Genomic DNA, 22,342 nt, shown 5'->3' on the forward strand with positions numbered 1-22,342 from the left:
TCAACGTGCTATACGACATCGATCGACGAGACACATAGACGCTTTTTAGACCGTTCTGGGAGAACGTAATTTGAACGTTTCGGTTGGTGTGCTCTGAACGTGTTATAGAACGAGCTTTGAACTCCTTTGTGCTGCTTGGGTTTTGATTTTAGAAGCAACCAAAAAGGAATTAAAAAGAAAGGCGTTGATCGTTTTGTCCCATTAATGACCTTGGCTGCCTGAAATGAAAATACAAATAAAAAGACAAAAATTGCAGCTTAAAATCCCAAGCAGCACAGAGGCGTTCAAAGCTTGTTCTATAACACGTTCTGAGCACACCATCCGACACGTTCAAATTACGTTCTCTCAGAACGGTCTAAAAAGCGTCTATGTGTCTCGTCGATCGATGTCGTATAGCACGTCGAAATCTGGTGTTATACCACCGCTTTTGCACCAATTTTGAACGGGGAATATTACGTTATATTAAAGTTGTAGGATGACGTTTCATTTTGGTGTTAACAAAACAATACTAAATATTTTGCTTTCACAGGTAAAAAAATTCGAAAAAATGAAGGGTGTACCCCATAAGGGGGTTTTCCACTTACAAATTCTGTTTTCGTCAGATCTCTGTTGAATTTCGTACTGAAATCTTTTGATGATCGAAAATTCCTCATAGAAAGACAACCCCCCCCCCCCCCACCCTTAAAGAACACCACAGAGGATTTTTGTTTACAAACAAAATCCAGTTTATGTCGGATGTTTGACAAATTTGGCACTCTACTTTGTCAAGTCATTTGATGATCAAGAAGTCTCATAGGGGAGTCTTCGCCCCATTCCTATGGTGTGCAGATGCCCACATGCAGGACTTTTCCTTTTACAAATCGAGTTTAACAAATCTGACCCGTAGATACTTTGATGCTCAAGAACTCCCTTGGGGTTTTCGCCCCTGCTGATGGGGAACAATATATAGAGGGTTTTTCCTTGTACACATTCAGTTTGCGTCGGATCTTTGTTAAATTTGGTTCATAGGTCTTTTGATGCTCAATAACTCACATAGAGGGTTTTCCTTCTTACAAAAATCTAGTTTACACTGGACCTTTGACAGATTTTGCACATTTCTTTGATGCTGAAAAATCCACATAGGGGAGTTTTCGCCTCCCTATGGAGGTGGAAATTCCCCCAAAGAAGATTTGCCCTTATGCAAAATTCAGTTTATGTTGGATCGTTTAAGAGGTCCTTTGATGTTCAGGAATTCACATAGGGGAGTTTTCTTCCCACCCTGAGGGAGGAAAAAGCCCATAGAGCGTTTTCCTTTTTACAAATCGAGTTTATGTTTGCCAAATTTGGCACATAGTTCCTTTGATGCGCAAAAATTTACTAGAGGGGGGGGGGGAGTTTGGCCTTCCTTCATAAAGGGTTTTTCCTCTGACAATTCTAGTTTACGACGGATCTTTTCCAAATTTAGTACAGAAGTGTTCTGAGGCTCGAAAACTCAAGCAGAGGAGTTTTCGCCCCTCTAGTAAAATGCAAAAATATCTTATACAAAAATCCAGGTAATATCAAAGCTTTGCCAAATTTGGAAAATATAAATTTAACGTTTTACAAAATTTGGCACATTGAGAGGGGTCAGGATCCTTCGACTCCTCCCGTAATTACTACCTTGAATTATAATACTCAGTGCACTTTTTCCTACACGTCGGTTTTTTTAACCTTTTGTTTACAATATCTGTTAAATGTGTACAGTTTTTGTAAATTAGGGTTTCATTTCTGTTCTGCAGACTTAAATAATAACACAAAATTTACAAAAATACCGATTAATTTACAGATTTTGATGAAATGAACACTTGTAGAGGCTTTACTGTCCTTGAAATGCAACTCCCTAGAGCAGTTAATAGCAGTGCGTCTTGCAGCCACACCACAATTTCGAGGTTCGACTCTTGGGCTTATTCAAGGTGTATTACAACATAACTTCAGAGGTAATTTCAGATGAATACATGAACAGGGTTTGGTGAAAAACCGGGGTAATTTAAAAAACCTTAGCTACCCTGGATTTTTTTTATCAAGTACCCTGGTCATTGTTGAAAATTGCGGACTTTCTTACAAGAAAAAAAAATTAATCTTGATCACTATTTTAACATTGTTTAAACTACGAGTATAGCACTTTGTTACTTTTACTTTTCATAGAGATATGAATAATTTTAAATCCTGAATTTATTTCTACTCAAATTTATTACAAAAAGCGTCAAAATTGAAGAAAGAAAAAGAATTTGAAAACCATTTAGCATTTACATATAATACGTAAAATACACCGGAAGCTAACTTCTGACAAAAATTACTGAAAACATTTAGCATTTAGGTGAAATATTATAAAAATTGATTTTTCTGAAACATGACCACACCATAAATAGAAAACAGATTCACCCGTACAGAAACAAGTATGTCACATTTTGAGAAAAGCTTTCCTTTTAGTCCCAAAAGGCATTTAGTAGTATTTTTTTTTTCTTCAGTTTGTTCTAAAAAAAAACCTCTGACTAAGTTTTACGTTAAAAAGAGCCGCATGAACCATAACCATGAATCATATCAAGTATTTTATACATCCTACCACACGAGAAGTTAGAAATAAAAATTTGATCAGTATTTAAAAATATTAAAATTAGTAATTATAAAGTCGCAAAATAATTTTGCACACAATAATTCGGAATATGTGAGAAAATTTTCAGGTATGATTACAGTTTATGGAATCTGGAATAGTCATTACACAGTTGGTTAATTTTATATGATTATTGTAATCTACCTTTACACTTTGCAATCTTGCATTAAGCATCTATTAAAAAAGAGATTCCCTGATGTAGTTAATCAAATCATTTTTTTCGAACAATACAAAAAAAAAAAAAAAAAAAAGAAAAGAAAAGAAAAGAAAATCTTTAAAAGAGATTGAAATAAATTAAGTAAATTGCTTAGTTTGGCTTCCCAGCAAAGAAATATTTTTTAATTAATCGTGAAATCTATATGCAGTTTTAGTTCCTAAAACTTAAGAAGTTGTTCAGAAAGACAGATGCCAATTTTCGTACTCGGTATTATTTATTTTAGATCTAATATGTAGTTTGTTTCTGAAGTAAATGTTTCAATATGCGGTAAATTTTGAAAAAAAAATATCCACTTTATCGGCATAGTTTATTTTTTTCAAGTGGCCCGTGTTAACAAACCCACGAGTTTATTTATTTATTTATTTTTCGTGCTGTACCCGGTTTGACGAATCCTGTACGGTAATAAATTAAAATAATTCAATAAATAAAATACATATTTTAAGGGGAGTTAGTACCCCCTATACCGTCAATGTTAATTTGCACATGTTCATGTACCTTTCTCTGAAAATCTATTAAAGATACAATTATGAATTTTTTCTGTACCTTAAGTAGACATTTTTCTCTATACTGAAGTAAACTTTTACAGAAAGGAAGCTTTTTTTAAAAAATTCTAATTATATGTATGGAATTGGTGGCAAAAATTTCAAAGTCTAACACAATTTAGGTTCTGAGAAAAAGGAACATTTAGTTTCAAAAATACCATTTCTCGATGTAACAATTTAAAGAAGAAAATCATACCGTATCAAAATATGTTTAAATTTTTTTAAAGCTTATTTTAACTTACTTCTCATATGAGCACGATCAAGAAGTTTGTATCATTAAAAAGGTATTGAAATGGAGTATCAAAATATATAGAAATCAAAAAATCGAATTTTTGAAAGTATTTAGGGTACTGACTCCCCTTAAAGTTCTTACAATTTTCAAATGATGCACTGTAATGGCTAAGATGTGTCTACTACATATATGGAGAAATAAATTTTAAAAATAAAATACAGCAACATTAGTAAAACTATCACAAATGTAAAAATGTGCTAGGGAATTTTTTTTGAAGTGCCTGCTTCTTTTTAGTCGGTCTGTGATGAATAATATTTGGATGATAAAAAAAATTACATTAGTTGAATCATTTTATGATTCTACTTGAAAAGGGTCTCAAATTTTCTATGGACTTCCCTAGTAAAGCCATTTTACGGCATTAACTTTTTGATTGTATAAAGAATTTTATGGTTAAAACCCTGAATTTCCTCTACTCCCCCTTTTTTTTCTTTCTCTAAAATGCAAGATGTTTCTTAGCCCTCAGAAAAACTCATGTGAATTATATTCTTATATTCTTTAGTTAATTGCAAAAAGAATAACGTAAGTCACACAAAAAATCAATGAAGTAACGCAAACAAGTTTAAAAAAATTTAATCACAAAATACCCTTCACTTTACATGATAAACTCTTACACATATTTTGATTTTAGGAGCAACCAAAAAGGAATTAAAAAGAAAGGCGTTGATCGTTTTGTCCCATTAATGACCTTGGCTGCCTGAAATGAAAATACAAATAAAAAGACAAAAATTGCAGCTTATAATAAGATTAAGTGCGTGAAAAATTTGAAGTACAGTCAAAAATCACCTGACGTAAACATTCTTATTTTTTGAATGATACAAATTAAACTAAATAAGTAGGAAAAAAATGTAACCCGAAATGTTCAAATCCAATGGTACAATACAACCATTGATCATACCTTTTGAGCCCAGTGTGTTCATCATTTTTTAGAAGTAGTCATAGAGAAGCAATACATTTTTTTAACATAAGAGACAATCTGACTTGGGATTTTCTTTAATGAAAAAAATTATGTAATGATGTGTGTAAAAAAAAAAAAAAAAAAAACATAAAATATGATTCTAGTTTTAATCACAGAAAAACCATGCTGCTTTTAAAGAAATTTCAAAATCCAACTCGAGTACCCATGTTGGTGACTTATGTGCTATATATCGAGCAAGAAAGACCCTTAATTGTCCAAATCATTAAAAAAAATCATTAAGAAAGTTCTATGCGTTTTATATGATAGTACTTTTTTCCCCACCATTTCATACTGCAAAAAACATATTTTCATTATTTTAAAAATAAATTGATACTCTTTATTTCGGCATTTATGCATCATTTTTGCGTGTTTATTTGTTGTTTGATATGGAACCTGAATTGGTTAGTATTTTTAGTCTAATTGGGTAATAATTTTAAGTGTCATAACTTGATTCTACTTTTGCATAGGAAAACCAGTTTGTACACATATAAAACATGGCCTGCTGCTTTCAGGAGAAGAAAAAAAATAAGCTTATTTCATTTGTTAGTGTTCTATTTCGTATTGGGTCACTCACATGTTAAATCAACTAATCAACTAGGCACTCAACCAAACCATTTCAGACTAACATGAAACTTTCAGAAACTTTGCTCATTTATATCATTAAGATGCATATGGTTTGAAAAAAAAAAATCTTTCATAATTCATCTTACATAATTAAAAACTGAGCGTATGTACCTATCTATCTATGCATTAATCTATCTATCTCTGTCCGAGTTACTTCTCCCGAACGCCAGTAAACTGAACATCGAACCAGGTATCGATGTATTCGTAATTTTCCCGTATTTATGTTTGGCTATGCAAAATAATCCCCCGATAATAATTAGCGGAGATATCAACTGAAAACTACTAATTATAATACTTAGATTTCGAGATAAAATTCCTATTTTTCGAGGGCTTTCCTCCATTCAAATTATCAGTGCTTCATCAATTTTCCGTAACAATGCTTTTATTGAAATTTGTAGCATGCAGAAAATCATTGAGAAAAGAGATCTGTTGCATTTTTTTCGCAAACATGAACAAATAAAATTCTGAGTTTTGCTTTGAGGGTTTTCCTGTGAACGAGATACTTAAAATATTCCCTTTTTGGTTATTTTCCCGGAATCTGCCGCAAAATGTTACTGATTTTTTTAGTTTTTTGTTCAAGAATGATTGCTGAACAATGGTCACTTGACATAACTTTCATTTTCGAGGTAGACCGTGCAAAGCCAGGCGACGCAACTAATGAGTAATTTATATTTGTTAATATGTCGTCCTGCAGTGCTTTGAAATGATATCTCAAAGCTATGGGAGCATCAGGATTGTGTAATGGCTGACAATTACATGCACTTTAACTTGATCAGTAACTTAAATACTCTTCGAATTTTTTTTTTTTTTTTCACATAACTCAATATTCAGGGGAAAAAAAAAATCTTTTTTTTTTTTTTTAGAGATAATGTCTTTTAGAGATTTTGAAAAAAAAAAAAATCCTTTAAGAGTGGAACCATTAAGGGATAGTACCAGGGACGATGGTGGACTCAAGTACTTTGTACTATAGACAGTGAAATTTATGGAAGTTGCCCCCTTTACATTTGAAATCATTTGAAAAGTACCACTTTAAAAATTTTTTAAAAATACTTTTTTAGTTTAAGATTGCGTCAGCCCAAAATTTTCGGAAATTTGGGATCACAAACACCCCTGATTAGCACTAATTTTTTGAGATAAAAGACACTATCTCAAGTATTTTTGAAATTCCGTGAGAAACATATTTTTAAAAGGTTTTCAATTTACATATCGAATTAAAGAGCACGTAATTGTATTTCAAAAGGATCTATTTTACAAGACTGAAGTTCTCATAGAAATGCAGTTAAATATTTGAAAGCACTGCCGACCAGCAAATGCTTTTTAATGAATTTCAAAATCATAAGTTATGAATGAGTGATTTTTTTTTTTTTTTCAAAATTATTTACAAATTTAAGATGGGGAAGAGAAGATTTTAGAAAGTTTCATGAAAATATGAAAAGGTCAGGTTGAGGATTTTTTTTGCCCCTTGATTCGACATAAATTCGATCCTATTTAAAAATGGCACTACTCTGCTCATAATTTAATACAATTTAATTCCACTTATAGTATGCCGATTGACACAAGAGCAAAGCTGGTTTTTCGTCAAAAAGACATTAAAAATTAAAAAGACGGATCTAAAACTCGAAATAAAGACTTAAAAAAAAAAAAAAAAAAATCTGTGTTCAAACAATTCGTTCCAGGGAGAATATTTTTCTTAATACAAAAAACAATGGGAGATAATTTTAACTCCTTAAGCCAACACTTCTATTTAATATTATTTTTCTTTCCCCATCCGTTTTCAATTCAATTAGTTGATTTTTGCCAGTCTTTTTTATTTGTTAAATTTGTGCGGGAATATTAAACGCAGAAAATTTTCAAGCACCAGGTGGTGGTAATCAACAGCTGGTAGCAGCTCGCCATTTTGTTTTGCTGCGATAGAATAAACAAGCAATACGCATTCTACTTTTATAAACCGAAAACATAACCTAGCATTTATTTCAACTTGCTTCTGAAAAAAAATAAATGAATAAAAACAAAAAAGCATATTCAGACATAATATCTTTAACAACAGGAAATATTGCTTTAGAATAGAACAAATTGAATGCGTTATACAACGAATCTTGTTTTTATAATCTTGACCATTTTCAATGCCATATTTTTTTTTAGGTACTATTTTGATTGAGACCTTTTCTGTTGATAAAATTGATTCTTTATCATGAATATTTTAAATTGAAAGAAATCTTTAAATAATTTAGACTCATTTTCTGTCTCAACATTCAAGAATACTAATTTTCTGATTTCTGTACAGTATGTATCACATTTTACAGCAGCAACACATTTTTCATAAAAATTTTGGAGATTTATTTTTACAATAATAGAATCATTATGTGAGCCGTCTACTTTCTTAAAAGTATAAAAACTTTAAAATAAAGCATTTTAATAAATACATCAAAAACTGAAATACAGCAAAAACAAAATATATATGTATACTCTATTGCAACTTAAAATTCATAGTCGAAAACAAGAATAACTAAAACAACCACTTTAAGGAAAATAAGTGTAGCAATCGATTCGAATTCAGATCAGCAATGAAAATTGCACCAAGAAACGTTAGCGAAAAATATATCCATGAAATAGCCATTGATATTAAATTATACAAATGGAACAATTAAGTTTTGCAGAATGTTCGGAGCTAAGAAAAAAACCCCAATTAAGTCAAAATTTAAATGAAATTCGATTTATAAACAAAATTAACATGTGAAAGATTTAAAAGTAATTATAATTAAATTAATCACTTACTTTTGATAAAAGAATAATCCTTTGCTCGGATTGTTTTTCAGCAGTTGCTCCGAAAGTGGTTGAAGTTGGTAAGCAAAGAAAGGTTCTGTGACTATTCCACGGTAAATAGATATAGAGGGCGCTCGGATGCGGTGACAGCTGAACGTCAGATATTACGTTATTTTAACACGGGAATAACACCGTGTCATTAGAACGTTTTTTGAACGTCTAATATGACGTCCCCTCAGAACTAGACTGGCACCGTGATAATATCACTGTTGCTGTACGTCTAATTTTACGTGCAAGTAACACTTAACACCGTCATTCGACCAATAACACGATTTCTGTACCAGATTTGAACGTTCTGGTGCTACTGGGGATAAGATTAAGTGCGTGAAAAATTTGAAGTACAGTCAAAAATCACCTGACGTAAACATTCTTATTTTTTGAATGATACAAATTAAACTAAATAAGTAGGAAAAAAATGTAACCCGAAATGTTCAAATCCAATGGTACAATACAACCGTTGATCATACCTTGGGAGCCCAGTGTGTTCATCATTTTTTAGAAGTAGTCATAGAGAAGCAATACATTTTTTTAACATAAGAGACAATCTGACTTGGGATTTTCTTTAATGAAAAAAATTACATAATGATGTGTGTAAAAACAAACATAAAATATGATTCTAGTTTTAATCACAGAAAAACCATGCTGCTTTTAAAGGAATTTCAAAATCCAACTCGAGTACCCATGTTGGTGACTTATGTGCTATATATAGAGCAAGACCCTTATATTGTCCAAATCACTAAAAAAAAAAATCACTAAGAAAGTTCTATGCGTTTTATATGATAGTACTTTTTTTCCCACCATTTCATACTGCAAAAAACATATTTTCATTATTTCAAAAATAAATTGATACTCTTTATTTCGGCTTTTATGCATCATTTTTGCGTGTTTATTTGTTGTTTGATATGGAACCTGAATTGGTTAGTATTTTTTGTCTAATTGGGTAACAATTTTAAGTGTCATAACTTCATTCTACTTTTACATAGAAAAACCAGTTTGTACACATATAAAACATGGCCTGCTGCTTTCAGGAGAAGAAAAAAAATAAGCTTATTTCATTTGTTAGTGTTCTATTTCGTATTGGGTCACTCACATGTTAAATCAACTAATCAACTAGGCACTCAACCAGACCATTTCAGACTAACATGAAAGTTTCAGAAACTTTGCCCATTTATATCATTAAGATGCATATGGTTTGAAAAAAAAATCTTTCATAATTCATCTTACATAATTAAAAACTGAGCGTATGTACCTATCTATCTATGCATTAATCTATCTATCTCTGTCCGAGTTACTTCTCCCGAACGCCAGTAAACTGAACATCGAACCAGGTATCGATGTATTCGTAATTTTCCCGTATTTATGTTTGCTATGCAAAATAATCCCCCGATAATAATTAGCGGAGATATCAACTGAAAACTACTAATTATAATACTTAGATTTCGACATAAAATCCCTATTTTTCGAGGACTTTCCTCCATTCAAATTATCAGTGCTTCATCAACTTTCCGTAACAATGCTTTTATTGAAATTTGTAGAATGCAGAAAATCAATGAGAAAAAAGATCTGTTGCATTTTTTTCTCAAACATGAACAAATAAAATTCTGAGTTTTGCTTTGAGGGTTTTCCTGTGAACGAGATACTTAAAATATTCTCTTTTTGGTTATTTTGCGGAATCTGCCGCAAAATGTTACTGATTTTTTTAGTTTTTTGTTCAAGAGTGATTGCTGAACAATGGTCACTTGACATAACTTTTATTTTCGAGGTAGACCGTGCAAAGCCAGGCGACGCAACTAATGAGTAATTTATGTTTGTTAATATGTCTTCCTGCAGTGCTTTGAAATGATATCTCAAAGCTATGGGAGCATCAGGATTGTGTAATGGCTGACAATTACATGCACTTTAACTTGATCAGTAACTTAAATACTCTTCGAAATTTTTTTTTTCACATAACTCAATATTTAGGAGAAAAAAATTTCTAATTTTTTTTTTTTTTTTTTTTTTTTGAGATAATGTCTTTTAGAGATTTTGAAAAAAAAAAAATACTTTAAGAGTGGAACCATTAAGGGATAGCACCAGGGACGATGGTGGACTCAAGTACTTTGTTCTATAGACAGTGAAATTTATGGAAGTTACCCCCTTTATATTTGAAATCATTTGAAAAGTACCATTTTAAAATTTCTTTAAAAATACTTTTTTAGTTTAAGATTGCGTCAGCCCAAAATTTTCGGAAATTTGGGATCACAAACACCCCTGATTAGCACTAATTTTTTGAGATAAAAGACACTATCTCAAGTATTTTTGAAATTCCGCGAGAAACATATTTTTAAAAGGTTTTCAATTTACATATGGAATTAAAGAGCACGTAATTGTATTTTAAAAGGATCTATTTTACAAGACTGAAGTTCTCATAGAAATGCAGTTAAATATTTGAAAGCACTGCCGACCAGCAAATGCTTTTTAATGAATTTCAAAATCATAAGTTATGAATGAGTGATTTTTTTTTTTCAAAATTATTTACAAATTTAAGAAGGGGAAGAGAAGATTTTAGAAAGTTTCATGAAAATAAGAAAAGGTCAGGTTGAGGATTTTTTTTGCCCCTTGATTCGACATAAATTCGATCCTATTTAAAAATGGCACAAAACATACTCTGCTCATAATTTAATACAATTTAATTCCACTTATAGTATGCCGATTGATACAAGAGCAAAGCTGGTTTTTCGTCAAAAAGACATTAAAAATTAAAAAGACGGATCTAAAACTCGAAATAAAGACTTAAAAAAAAAAAAAAAACAACCTGTGTTCAAACAATTCGTTACAGGGAGAATATTTTTCTTAATACAAAAAACATTGGGAGATAATTTTAACTTCTTAAGCCAACACTTCTATTTAATATTATTTTTCTTTCCCCATCCGTTTTCAATTCAATTAGTTGATTTTTGCCAGTCTTTTTTATTTGTTAAATCTGTGCGGGAATATTAAGCACAGAAAACTTTCAAGCACCAGGTGATAATAATCAACAGCTGGTAGCAGCTCGCCATTTTGTTTTGCTGAGATAGAATAAACAAGCAATACGCATTCTATTTTTATATACCGAAAATATAACCTAGCATTTATTTCAACTTGCTTCTGAAAAAAAAATAAATGAATAAAAACAAAAAAGCATAGTCAGACATAATATCTTTAACAACAGGAAATATTGCTTTAGAATAGAACAAATTGAATGCGTTATACAACGAATCTTGTTTTTATAATCTTGACCATTTTCAACGCCATAACTTTTTTAGGTACTATTTTGATTGAGACCTTTTCTGTTGATAAAATTGATTCTTTATCATGAATATTTTAAATTGAAAAAATCTTTAAATAATTTAGACTCATTTTCTGTCTCAACATTCAAGAATACTAATTTTCTGATTTCTGTACAGTATGTATCACATTTTACATCAACACATTTTTCATAAAAATTTTGGAGGTTTATTTTTGCAATAATAGAATCATTATGTGAGCCGTCTACTTTCTTAAAAGTATAAAAACTTGAAAATGAAGCATTTTAAATACATCAAAAACTGAGATACAGCAAAAGCGAAATATATACAGTGGCTCCCAAAAGTCTTCGTACACCTACGACTTTCAACGAAATAGGTCCCAAATCATTGGTTAGAATTAATATTTCGGAATAGGTATTTAATTATAAGATCTATGATCAATTTTTAAAGAAACTGCATGAAAAGTTTTTAAAAAATATTAAAACTTAATTTTTTAAAAATCAAAAATCTAAAAGTGCCGGAAATTTTATCTCACAAAAGTCTTCGTACACTTTATAAAATGTCTATATATTATTGACTAATCTAACTTTTGATTAAGTTATTAATTAGTAGAATATCATACAGTATTCATAACACCTTTTAAACATCTGGGAATAGATTTCATTCTTTTTCTTTCTTTTTTAGCGTAATTTCTGAGTAAGTGTTATACCACACTTCGAGTATTACTATTTCTAGCTCTATTTTCGTTTTAAAGCCCTATTTTCGTAATCTAGCCTCCAGATATCTCTAAATACGTTACATTAAGTTACAATCTGGAGATTGAGGGGGTATTTTCTATATTTTAGGACGATTTTCGAGGCACTAGACGCAAACGTTGAAAACCGTGTGCTTCTTATCGTTATCTTGATAAAAAAAAACAAAGTTGTTTCCAATAACCAAATTTTTGGCAAAGAGTTCAAAATTGGTTTTTAAAATATTTAAAGGAACAGCATAATTCATTATTTCATCAAAAAATTACAAACTACCAAGTCCTGATGCTGATATGTACCCTCACACTAAAACACCTTCACCGTCCTGATTAACTGATCCAACTAAGTTCTTAAGATTAAGTTCCTAATTTTTTCTTCTACTTACATTTATACAACAATTTAACCAAAAATGTTAAATTAAATTTTATCTGTAAGTAAGACATGATTCTAGACTGTTTTTAGCTTATTTATCATTTATTTTGGGACGAAAAGCGTAAGCTTTCTGGTTTTCGCACGACCAAGAAAATTTCTGCGGGAAGAGGTCCCATTTAATCCAGCTAATCAAAGAACTTGGCGAACAATTTTAGGTGAAAATTAAATGTAAAATGTTTCATTTAACTCTGCAGAAACTTTTACATTACTGAAATGTGTATTTTTCATAAATTTTTTAACTTTAAATCTACGATCACGTTTTGTCAACTTTGCCGGTTGCCCTTTTCTTACCTTGTTTTCGGTCCGATTCCTTTCTTTAAAGCATTTTATCAAGCACTTTACTATACAAACAAATAAATTAACTAATTTAGAGACATTTCAAACCAATTTACCACTACTGTGGAAAAAAAATTCAAATTTTGAATGGCGTTTGCGGTTTTTTACGAATACCAGCCATTTTACAGTAATAAGCAATATATTATGAAATAAATAAACCAAAAATTAAAGCCAGATGACTTATAAGGGTCAACACGATGCAAAAATATTAATAAAACGGCATATGATAATTTTAATCATGAATTTATTTGAAAATATTTAAGTGTACGATGACTTTTGTGGCGTGTTATTTCTCTGTCTCTTCGTTTTCTGACCCATTTCAAAAAGAAGATCCGTCAATATTTTGAAAAAACCAATGGGTTATATTTAGAATGACATAGGAATGATGTGAAAAAATATTGGACTTTATATTCGAATTCAGTTTTGAGTTATTTTGGTTTTACTAAAAAATTTCAAAGTGTACGAACACTATTGGGAGCCACTGTATGTATACTCTATTGCAACTTAAAATTCATAGTCGAAAACAAGAATAACTAAAACAACCACTTTAAGGAAAATAAGTGTAGCAATCGATTCGAATTCAGATCAGAAATGAAAATTGCACAAAGAAACATTAGCGAAAAATATATCCATGAAATAGCCATTGATATTAAATTATACAAATGGAACAATTAAGTTTTGCAGAATGTTCGAAGCTAAGAAAAAAACCCCAATTAAGTCAAAATTTAAATGAAATTCGATTTATAAACAAAATTAACATGTGAAAGATTTAAAAGTAATTGTAATTAAATTAATCACTTACTTTTGATAAAAGAATAATCCTTTGCTCGGATTGTTTTTCAGCAGTTGCTCCGAAAGTGGTTGAAGTTGGTAAGCAAAGAAAGTTTCTGTAACTATTCCACGGTAAACAGATGTAGAGGGCGCTCGGATGCGGCGACAGCTGAACGTCAGATATTACGTTATTTTAACACGGGAATAACACCGTGTCATTAGAACGTTTTTTGAACGTCTAATATGACGTCCCCTCAGAACTAGACTGGCACCGTGATAATATCACTGTTGCTGTACGTCTAATTTTACGTGCAAGTAACACTTAACACCGTCATTCGACCAATAACACGATTTCTGTACCAGATTTGAACGTTCTGGTGCTACTGGGGTGGGCTCTTACGATGCGAAACTGAACTAGGAATTTAATCTTCCCAAGAGTACTTCAAGCCAAACGAAAAATCGATTGATCTTTTACATGCCGCATAATCATATGACCCGGGCGCTGTCTAGTTTTTACATCTTGAAAATCTACCGATTGGAACCAGATTTTAACCTGCGTCTTCTGGCGCCAACGCCTAACCACTACTACACCACTCGGTCGGCAGGCAACCTTTGTTAAAGTAAGGGAACGAGATGGAGTCTGGGATCATCCCCATACATTTTTCGTCCAAAATACGTAATTGTAGGTCATCTTTGTTTACCTTAAGAGAAGGAATGGGATTGGAGAAATCTCCATTGGAAATTGTCAGAAGTTTAATTTCCAAAATTGCAGTTTTATACGATCTTCGAGATGTATGCATGAGGAGAGTTAAGTGGTTCTCCCCTCGGAATTTTTCGAATCTGAAATCGTTTAAACAAAATTTGATCTTGAATGATGAGGTGGGAAGGTTCGGAAGCGCTTCCGCGGAAACTTTTCAAAATTGAAGTCATAACTTCGTTTTTTTCCCTTCAACCATTTAACAACTTCTGTAGTAACTTTTCAGTGCAATCGTTTTTTAATCTTACTCTCTCTCTCTACTTTGACTTTTCATCTGTTAAATCATATTTCGGCGGCTCATACATTTTCCATCATTTAGTTCTGAATTTTCATGGTAAGAAAAAAAAAATGAAAATAAGAAAAACAGAAAAAAAAAAAACATTCGATCCCCAGAAGATATCTTGTTTATTTATAAATAAATTAATAATTTTTTTAGTCTAAGACTTGCCATGAGTTTCTATAATGCACTGATTTTTAAGCACTTATTTTCACAAGGCCCTAATTTTCGTGATTTTCGCAACAACGTCGTAATCGCGAAAATTTAAACCTCGCGAAATATCTTTTTTTTTCGTCAGATTTTTTAACTTTCTGTTTATACAAAACTTGCGAATTTTTCAGCTCGCGAAATCGCCGTTATCTTCATTTTCGCGAAAATTAACGGCTTACAAAAATTAATCTTTTTACAGTTGTGTTTTTTTCCTGTTTAAAAATGTTTAAAGCATTCATCTCAGCGGCTCTTAGTTGGTTTAGATGTTTTGTGATGCATTACCATATTTTTTTTTTTTAAACTTGCATTTTCTTCTGGAATTTTAACGAACAAAAGAAAGTTTATTTATTTATTCATTTTTTAACGCCGCGAAGGGTTTCCCTTCGTTACATTACTAAAATCAAATTGGCAGTCCGTTTTCTGAAAAACTGACATGTTTACCCGGCTCTCCTCCCCCCTCCTGCTGACGGGGGACACACCGATGAGAAGTCACTGTAATCTCCCAAAAAATTTATAAATTCGGCAAATTTTGCCTGACTGTTCTGCAAATGTATCGACATAATTGAAATATTTAAATGCTTAAATGTAACTATTTACTAGATGTAAGTTTGTAAATCCGTATTTCATCATTCGAAAAAATTTGGAGCTCCGTTTGGCTATTTGAGAATTTCTCCTCTCCCAAAATTTTAAGTTGGTGCTCCCTGCTGGTGATGATCCTACTGATGATTCGCCATCGTTTAAAATGATTTTAAAGTCTCTGTAATTAGTTAAAGTTAGACAAGAACTAACGCCTTTTACTCTAAAAATGTGCAGACTGTGATTCTAGAATAAATAAGGGGATATCGCAGAGTGCCCTCTTCATTTCTAGATGGCGCCAGAATTTTTTCCAGAGAACATATGCTTTTTTTCCCCCTAGTCGCTCGGTCTCAATATTTCTCTCATTTTGATTTGGCAATTTTGCGCCCCTCAAATTTTTTACTCTGTGCAAGCGCACGGACTGACGGAGTATTAGTCCGGCCCTGATGTGATTCACACATCAGCTCGTTACTAATGATTTTTAATGCAACCATAATTTGAACTAAAGACGTTAAAATTCAAATGAATTCCATTGGCTGGATGCTGGATGTTGTGTGCTGGATACTGTTTCCGCTTAAAAAGGATTGTGTAAAGTCGAGAAAGTCGTTTATAAATAATTCAATTCTGAGTCACATGGACGCCTACATTATAAGCATAGAAAAATAAAATCAAAGAACGGATGTCATTCAACGGTCAAGTGAAAAAATAAGCAATGGACCCTATTCACCTGACGTCACTGCGGGTATAGTCACGGCATCACACGGCATTATGGGCACTGAAGCAGATGAAAACTCGATTCTACTGCGTGTATTACCACATGCATTTTTACGGTTTATAAACTATTCTTTCTGTTTAAAAATGAGATCTTTCGAATGTTTTTAACTTAAAAATGTTGTAAAAGAATGATGGACAATTTATTTGGTACCAAATACTCTCTTTGTAATCCTATTTTTCCGATTTTAAGCGTCTTGGCTCCTCATCAGAAATATGGTGAAAACTCACATTCTCTTTTTATTTATCTCAATTCTCAGCGTTTTTCATGCAGTCATAAGTCTGTTTTAGCCCTACGCATGTTCACGATATACATAAAGTCCAGTGATTATCAAATAAAATGAGTTTTTATAGAACTACTAACACTGAATATTTGATGAAAATACCCGTAGACGAAAAGTTAAGGGATTGCTGACAATTCCATTCAAGATTGCTCAAAAAAAAAAAAAAAAAAAGTAAACAAATCAGAGAAATCATAAAATATTACACGTGACGTAGCAACATTTTCAACTGATTCATAAACGAGCTGATGATCATCACATGACTTCCTTTTACATCAATTTAAAGTTATTTCCCCATTATTGGCAATTTTAATGTGATTCAATAGTTAACTCTTTAAATACCACCAACAATGGCCAAATGGAAACCAAATTAAAATTTAAAAAAAAAATCGCCAAATTTGTCGCCAAGTTGGCGGCAAAACTTGGCGATATATTGCCAAGTGTTTGCATGAATTATAACACCACTTGAGTTTGCATTGAAATTAACATTGATTTCCCCCCTAAAAAGGTGTAAAAGACCCCCTTTGGAACATTCGAATGCAACCAAAAAGGGAGGTGCACAACTAGGCCCCACTAGGAGTCTACGTACCAAATTTCAACTTTCTAGGACTTACCGTTCTTGAGTTATGTGATATACATACGCACATACATACAGACGTATGATTCAATAATTTACTCTTTAAATATCATCAACAGTGGCCAAATCGAAACAGATTTAAAAAAAAAAAAAAAAAAACGCCAAATTTGTCGCCAAGTTGGAGACAAAACTTGGCGACCAAGAGACTGGCGATATATTGCCAAATTATAACACCACTTGAGTTTACATCGAAATTAACAATGATTTCCCCCCAAAAAGGGGAAAAAGACCCCTTCAAAAACACCCGAATGCAACCAAAAGCGGAGGTGCACAACTAGACCCCACAAGGAGTCTATGTACCAAATTTCAACTTTCTAGGACATACCGTTCCTGAGTTATGCGACATACATACACACATACATACTGCCGTGCTAAGCACAGATGTGGTATCTGCACATTTTATCGAAATTGTGTTATTGTCACCAGGTGGTCGTTAGTAATTTAATTTACCTAAATGTCAAGTTTTTTGGCAATTTGTGAATGCGAAATATTAAGAAAAAAGTCGTAATTGCACAGTTTGCGTAGTTTGCTAAGGCAATTTGAACGTAAGCGACAAATACTAAGCCTCTAAAGTGGCATTTGCGCAGTTACCACTTTTTTCCTTAGTAATTTGAGATACGACTTTTATCTATATATATAACTAGTATGTTGTGGCCATCACGAAACTTTCTTCTATATCTTTCTTGTGAATTCTGATCAATCCCTATGCTTGAAAAGAATGCAATATTCCCAGCAACAAAAAAAAAAAAAAAAAAACTTGACGACCGTCCGAATTCCTGAATTTCCGCAAAAGCAAGGCAAAGAACGACTTGAAAGTTATTTTAAAAGCCTTGCTTGAATTAATTAGATGTTTTATTTGTTAACAAACATAAAATGGCAACAGTTATTAATTTTAAATCATTGCGATAACATTTCCGATTATCTCCCGAAAATTAAAATCACGTGAAATAAGCAGACGACAGTATTGCAATTTATCTTCTTATTGTTGCATTTATAAAGCTATTTTTATTAACACAAAAAAAAAATCAGACCCCCATGGAGCGATTGGCGCCAAAATTGAAACAACGCCTATTTACAAATAGATTCACATTTATTCCAAATTTCATCCAGAACGTAGCATTACTTCTTGAGAAATGGCACTCACAATGAAAAAAAAGAACATTCGATTGCGCCACCCCCTTTTCAGCTTTCGACACCAAAATAAAATCAGCTCTTATACCCACTAAGGTCTACTTGCCGATAAATTTTTCTTTCATTCCGTTCATTATTTCTTGAGATACAGCAGTCGCAATTGACGACAAAAAACGTTCTATAGCTCAACCCCCGTTTGAGTTATTGACACCAAAATTGAATCAGCACCTGTTCCTGTTAATGGCAACATATGGTCCAAATTTTGTTTGATTCCGCCAGTTACTTCCTGAGGAATAGCAAGCATGCGTAACTCAAAAAACGTCCCATTGCTCCATCCCCCTTGGAGGAATTCCCGCCAAAAACCAATGGGCACAAGTTCACATAGGGGCACATATGTGTACCAAATTTCGTTCGATTTCGTGCGGTAGTTTTTGCTGTAGAGCGGCCACAAAAAACTGGTGACACACAGACGTGACACACACACAGACAGACAGACATTTTCCAAAAATAGTCGAAATGGACTCAGCACACCTCAAAACGTTCGAATCCGTCAAAATTCGAAATTCGAAAATTTGCACGAATCCAATACTTTCTTCTATATATTAGATATAGAAGAAAGTAAAAATGAATGTTTGTCTGTGTCATCCATGAACTCAAAAACTACCCGGCAGATTTGGCTGAAACTTTCACCGTTTGTTATTTTTGGTACTGGGAATGTTTATAGACCAGTTCGAAAAAAATCCGATCGATAGTTCCTTTTTTATTCCAATTTAAGTCACAATCCATTGGATAAATACGAATAAAATTATCGGCTGCAGAAATTAATTCGCGTGAAAGATCTCATTGATAAGAAGTTAGCTGTTGCCATTTTTCTTGAGTTTGAACAAATAAATTCTTTCTTGATTGTTTTATGGCTTTTCATGCAACGGGGGGATTTAAAACTTTTTCTATTTGATATTTTTAGCAACTGATTGATCTTGCAAACTGCGTGAGTACAAAATTTGAGTATAGTCACGGCTTCACTTGATACCTGGACCGATTATTATGAAAATTGCTATATATATGTATTTTTCCACGGAGAAGGTGCATAATATGCTCATTGAAGCCACTCGCCACCAGGTGGCACTGCAGAGTAGCAACTTCTGCCTCGTTCAACCGATTGTCATGAAAATCAGTATAATGATGTATTTTTTTGTTGGCGTAGCAACGCGCGTCGGGCACAGCTAGTACCTAAGGCCCCTATAGTGGAGGAGCCGACGCATCCGCCATTTTGGAGCAAACTTGATCTAGTGTTTCGTGGCGTTAGCATTGCTGCTGATGTTTACCTTTCTTTAGCATGTGTTAAATTGAGTCAAATGGGTGGTTGTTCGGCTGTTAATTGTGTAAACAGCTCCAAAAAAGGATTTCGGCTCTTCAGATTTCCATTAAATGCAGAAAGAAAAAAGAAATGGATAAATAATGGCACGCGAAGTGACTGGCAGCCTGGAAATGACGCCAACTGTTTCCGAAATTTCGCCAATGTTCACCTTTGCTCTCCGACTCTCTCGTTCTCTGTTTGGCGAAGGATTGCCAATAAAGGTAGCTTTCCCTGTTGTACGCTTGCTCCAAAATGGCGGATGCGTCGGCCTCTCCAGTTATAGGGGCTCTACTAGTACCTTAGTAAATAAGCATATTTAATAATGTAGCAGTTTATTGTAACACAGAATATTAAAATTAGTTTACTGTTGAATAGTTGATAGAGGTTGATAATAAAAACTAATACAACTTTGCATAATTGTTAAAGTAAATATTCAGCTTTTTCTATTTAAATGTTTATTTAAAATGCAAATTCTAAAAAGGAAATGCAGGTAAAATATTCATATCTAATTCTTTCATGCAAAAAAAATGCATTTCATTCTACGGCCAGTAATATTTTTATTTAAGTATCGTCTGCTGTCAAAATTATCTTCATGCTCGATAAAAATGAATCTAGAAAATAAAACATTATAAAAAACGTATTCTTTGAACATAAAAAAAACGAAAATTGTTATGGATTACAGTTTTAACTGTCCGGAGTTTTGAAAATGGTATCTTTTAGAAGGTAGATTCTGTTAGATTTGTATTAACAAAATAAAGCGAAACAGCTAAGTCTAAAGAAAGCAGATGTTTTCAGTACTATTTAATGATACATTGAGCACGTTTTACTAAGCTATTTTTGTCCTATTTGTGCAGATACCCCTAAAAATGCCTAGTAATTGTCACTTACGGTGAAAATAGCTTAGTATATGAAAAGGTTTTGAAAAGAAAATGTGTCGTAACTACATTTATTAATTTTAAATTAAGATTTTTACAAAAATACTCTCTTACGGTTTTCAAATAAGTTATTTACGAAACAACTACCGCAAGTTGAGTATTTAATTAAGTCATAAATCAAAGAAAGGAGACTTTAATCATCAATTTCTCATTTTGAGCTCTACTGCAGATACCACATCTGTGCTTAGCACGGCAGCATACATACGTTCATCACGACAAAAGTCATTGTAATTAACTTGGGGAATGTCAAAATGGATATTTCGGGTGCCTATACATTCTTAGGCACTTATTCGCGTTTGGTCGGGTTGAAAAAAAAACTCAACATTAATTCGGGGGTGAGCAAATGGAAATTAAGGCCGAATTTTGAGTGAAATTTTTTTCGCGAATACAATGCTTCCTTTTTTGGTAAAAGGAAGTAAAAAACAGCGCTGTTTCAAAAAGTAATTAAACAGACGTAGAACTAAACAAGAGTAATTTTATTTTAAAATGCGTATACTTTGTACAAATTTCAATGCATACAAAAAAGGTTCCAACTTTATGTAACATCATCACTATCCCTATTAGTACAACACCATTTGTTGAAGTTATGCAAAGATTTTTTCCTCCCTTCTCTTTTTTGTTATCACTGTTCCTGGCTTGTGCTGAGAATCAGGGTGATTAGCGAGTTCTGGTGGGCAAGTGGATATGGGACTAGTCATTATGAGTTGTTTTAAGTCATAAAAGAGATGGGAATCTTCTTTAGTTATGAAAGTGACAGCAATTCCATGTTTACCAGCTCGACCTGTACGACCAATCCTATGGGTGTAATCTGTAGAAAAATAATAAACAAGACATTTTTTACATTTTATGCAAACAATTCAAGTCATGATAAATGGTTACTTTTATCAAACACATACAGAAAATTATAAACAGATACTGAATTTAAGGTGAACACAAAAATGTTTACATTAAAAATCAAACACTGGGATAAGTATTAATTGCCATCGGAAAGAAAGATTTTTGGTGTTCTGAAATAGGATAGGTAATACAGTAAGCGCCGCTTAATGTAATCACTTTGGGACAAATATAATTTGATAACAATAACCGACTGATAACAATAACCGAAAAGAATCCAGGAGACACGAAATAATAATTTTTTTTCCAATTAAGGAGCATTTATTTTGGCAACCTTAAATTAAAATCACAATGATTCAACTGAACGCAGTTTTAAATTATAAATTATTAAATTAACAGAATGGAAAGATCTGAATTATAAAAAGTTAAAGCTAAACTATGCAATTTTTAATCACATAGTAATAGGTGAAGTAAAATATGACCGTTTTCCCAGACATTAGTAAACCAGTTTCAAAGCACATTCAGCTTTTCTATCTTTTCCAGCATGGTTTGACTAGTGGTTTAAATTTTAATTTAATTTCGCTTTGTTTTCAATCACGACACAATTTTTTAAGTTTACAAACTCATGGCAACAATGGAGGTCCTACATCAATGCCTGCAACATGTCCAGCGACTGAATTTTTTTAAGTGCAAAAGGAAGTTTTCTTAGGGGGAGTCTGTGGTCACTGGGGGCAACCTTTCTGTAGCTTCATTCCTAGAAAAATTTTGAACTGCTATTGAAAACCACAAAATGCTACACAGAAAGTCAGTCTCGTCAGGGTTTGCCTATATATTTCTGTTAATTGAGGAACAAAAACGGGGGGAAAATTGAAAGTTTATGAAAAAGTGATAAGAATAAACGAAGACGATGATTACAATATCCGACTTTTTTAACGTGTGC

At 32.4% G+C, this 22,342-nt stretch overlaps 1 protein-coding gene across 1 annotated transcript in view; it reads right to left on the minus strand.

The window, feature by feature from the left end:
• Window positions 1–21,036: 21,036 nt before the first annotated feature.
• The window catches only part of LOC129222800 (probable ATP-dependent RNA helicase DDX23), an 87,762-nt gene continuing 86,456 nt past the window's right edge, over window positions 21,037–22,342 (minus strand). The window contains exon 18 of the mRNA XM_054857345.1: window positions 21,037–21,376. Coding sequence (XP_054713320.1) covers window positions 21,153–21,376 — 224 coding nt within the window. The 3' untranslated portion in view covers window positions 21,037–21,152. The remainder of the gene's footprint in view (window positions 21,377–22,342) is intronic.

The sequence above is a fragment of the Uloborus diversus genome, chromosome 5 (genome assembly GCF_026930045.1).
Source record: "Uloborus diversus isolate 005 chromosome 5, Udiv.v.3.1, whole genome shotgun sequence".
Classification (NCBI taxonomy): Eukaryota; Metazoa; Arthropoda; class Arachnida; order Araneae; family Uloboridae; genus Uloborus; species Uloborus diversus.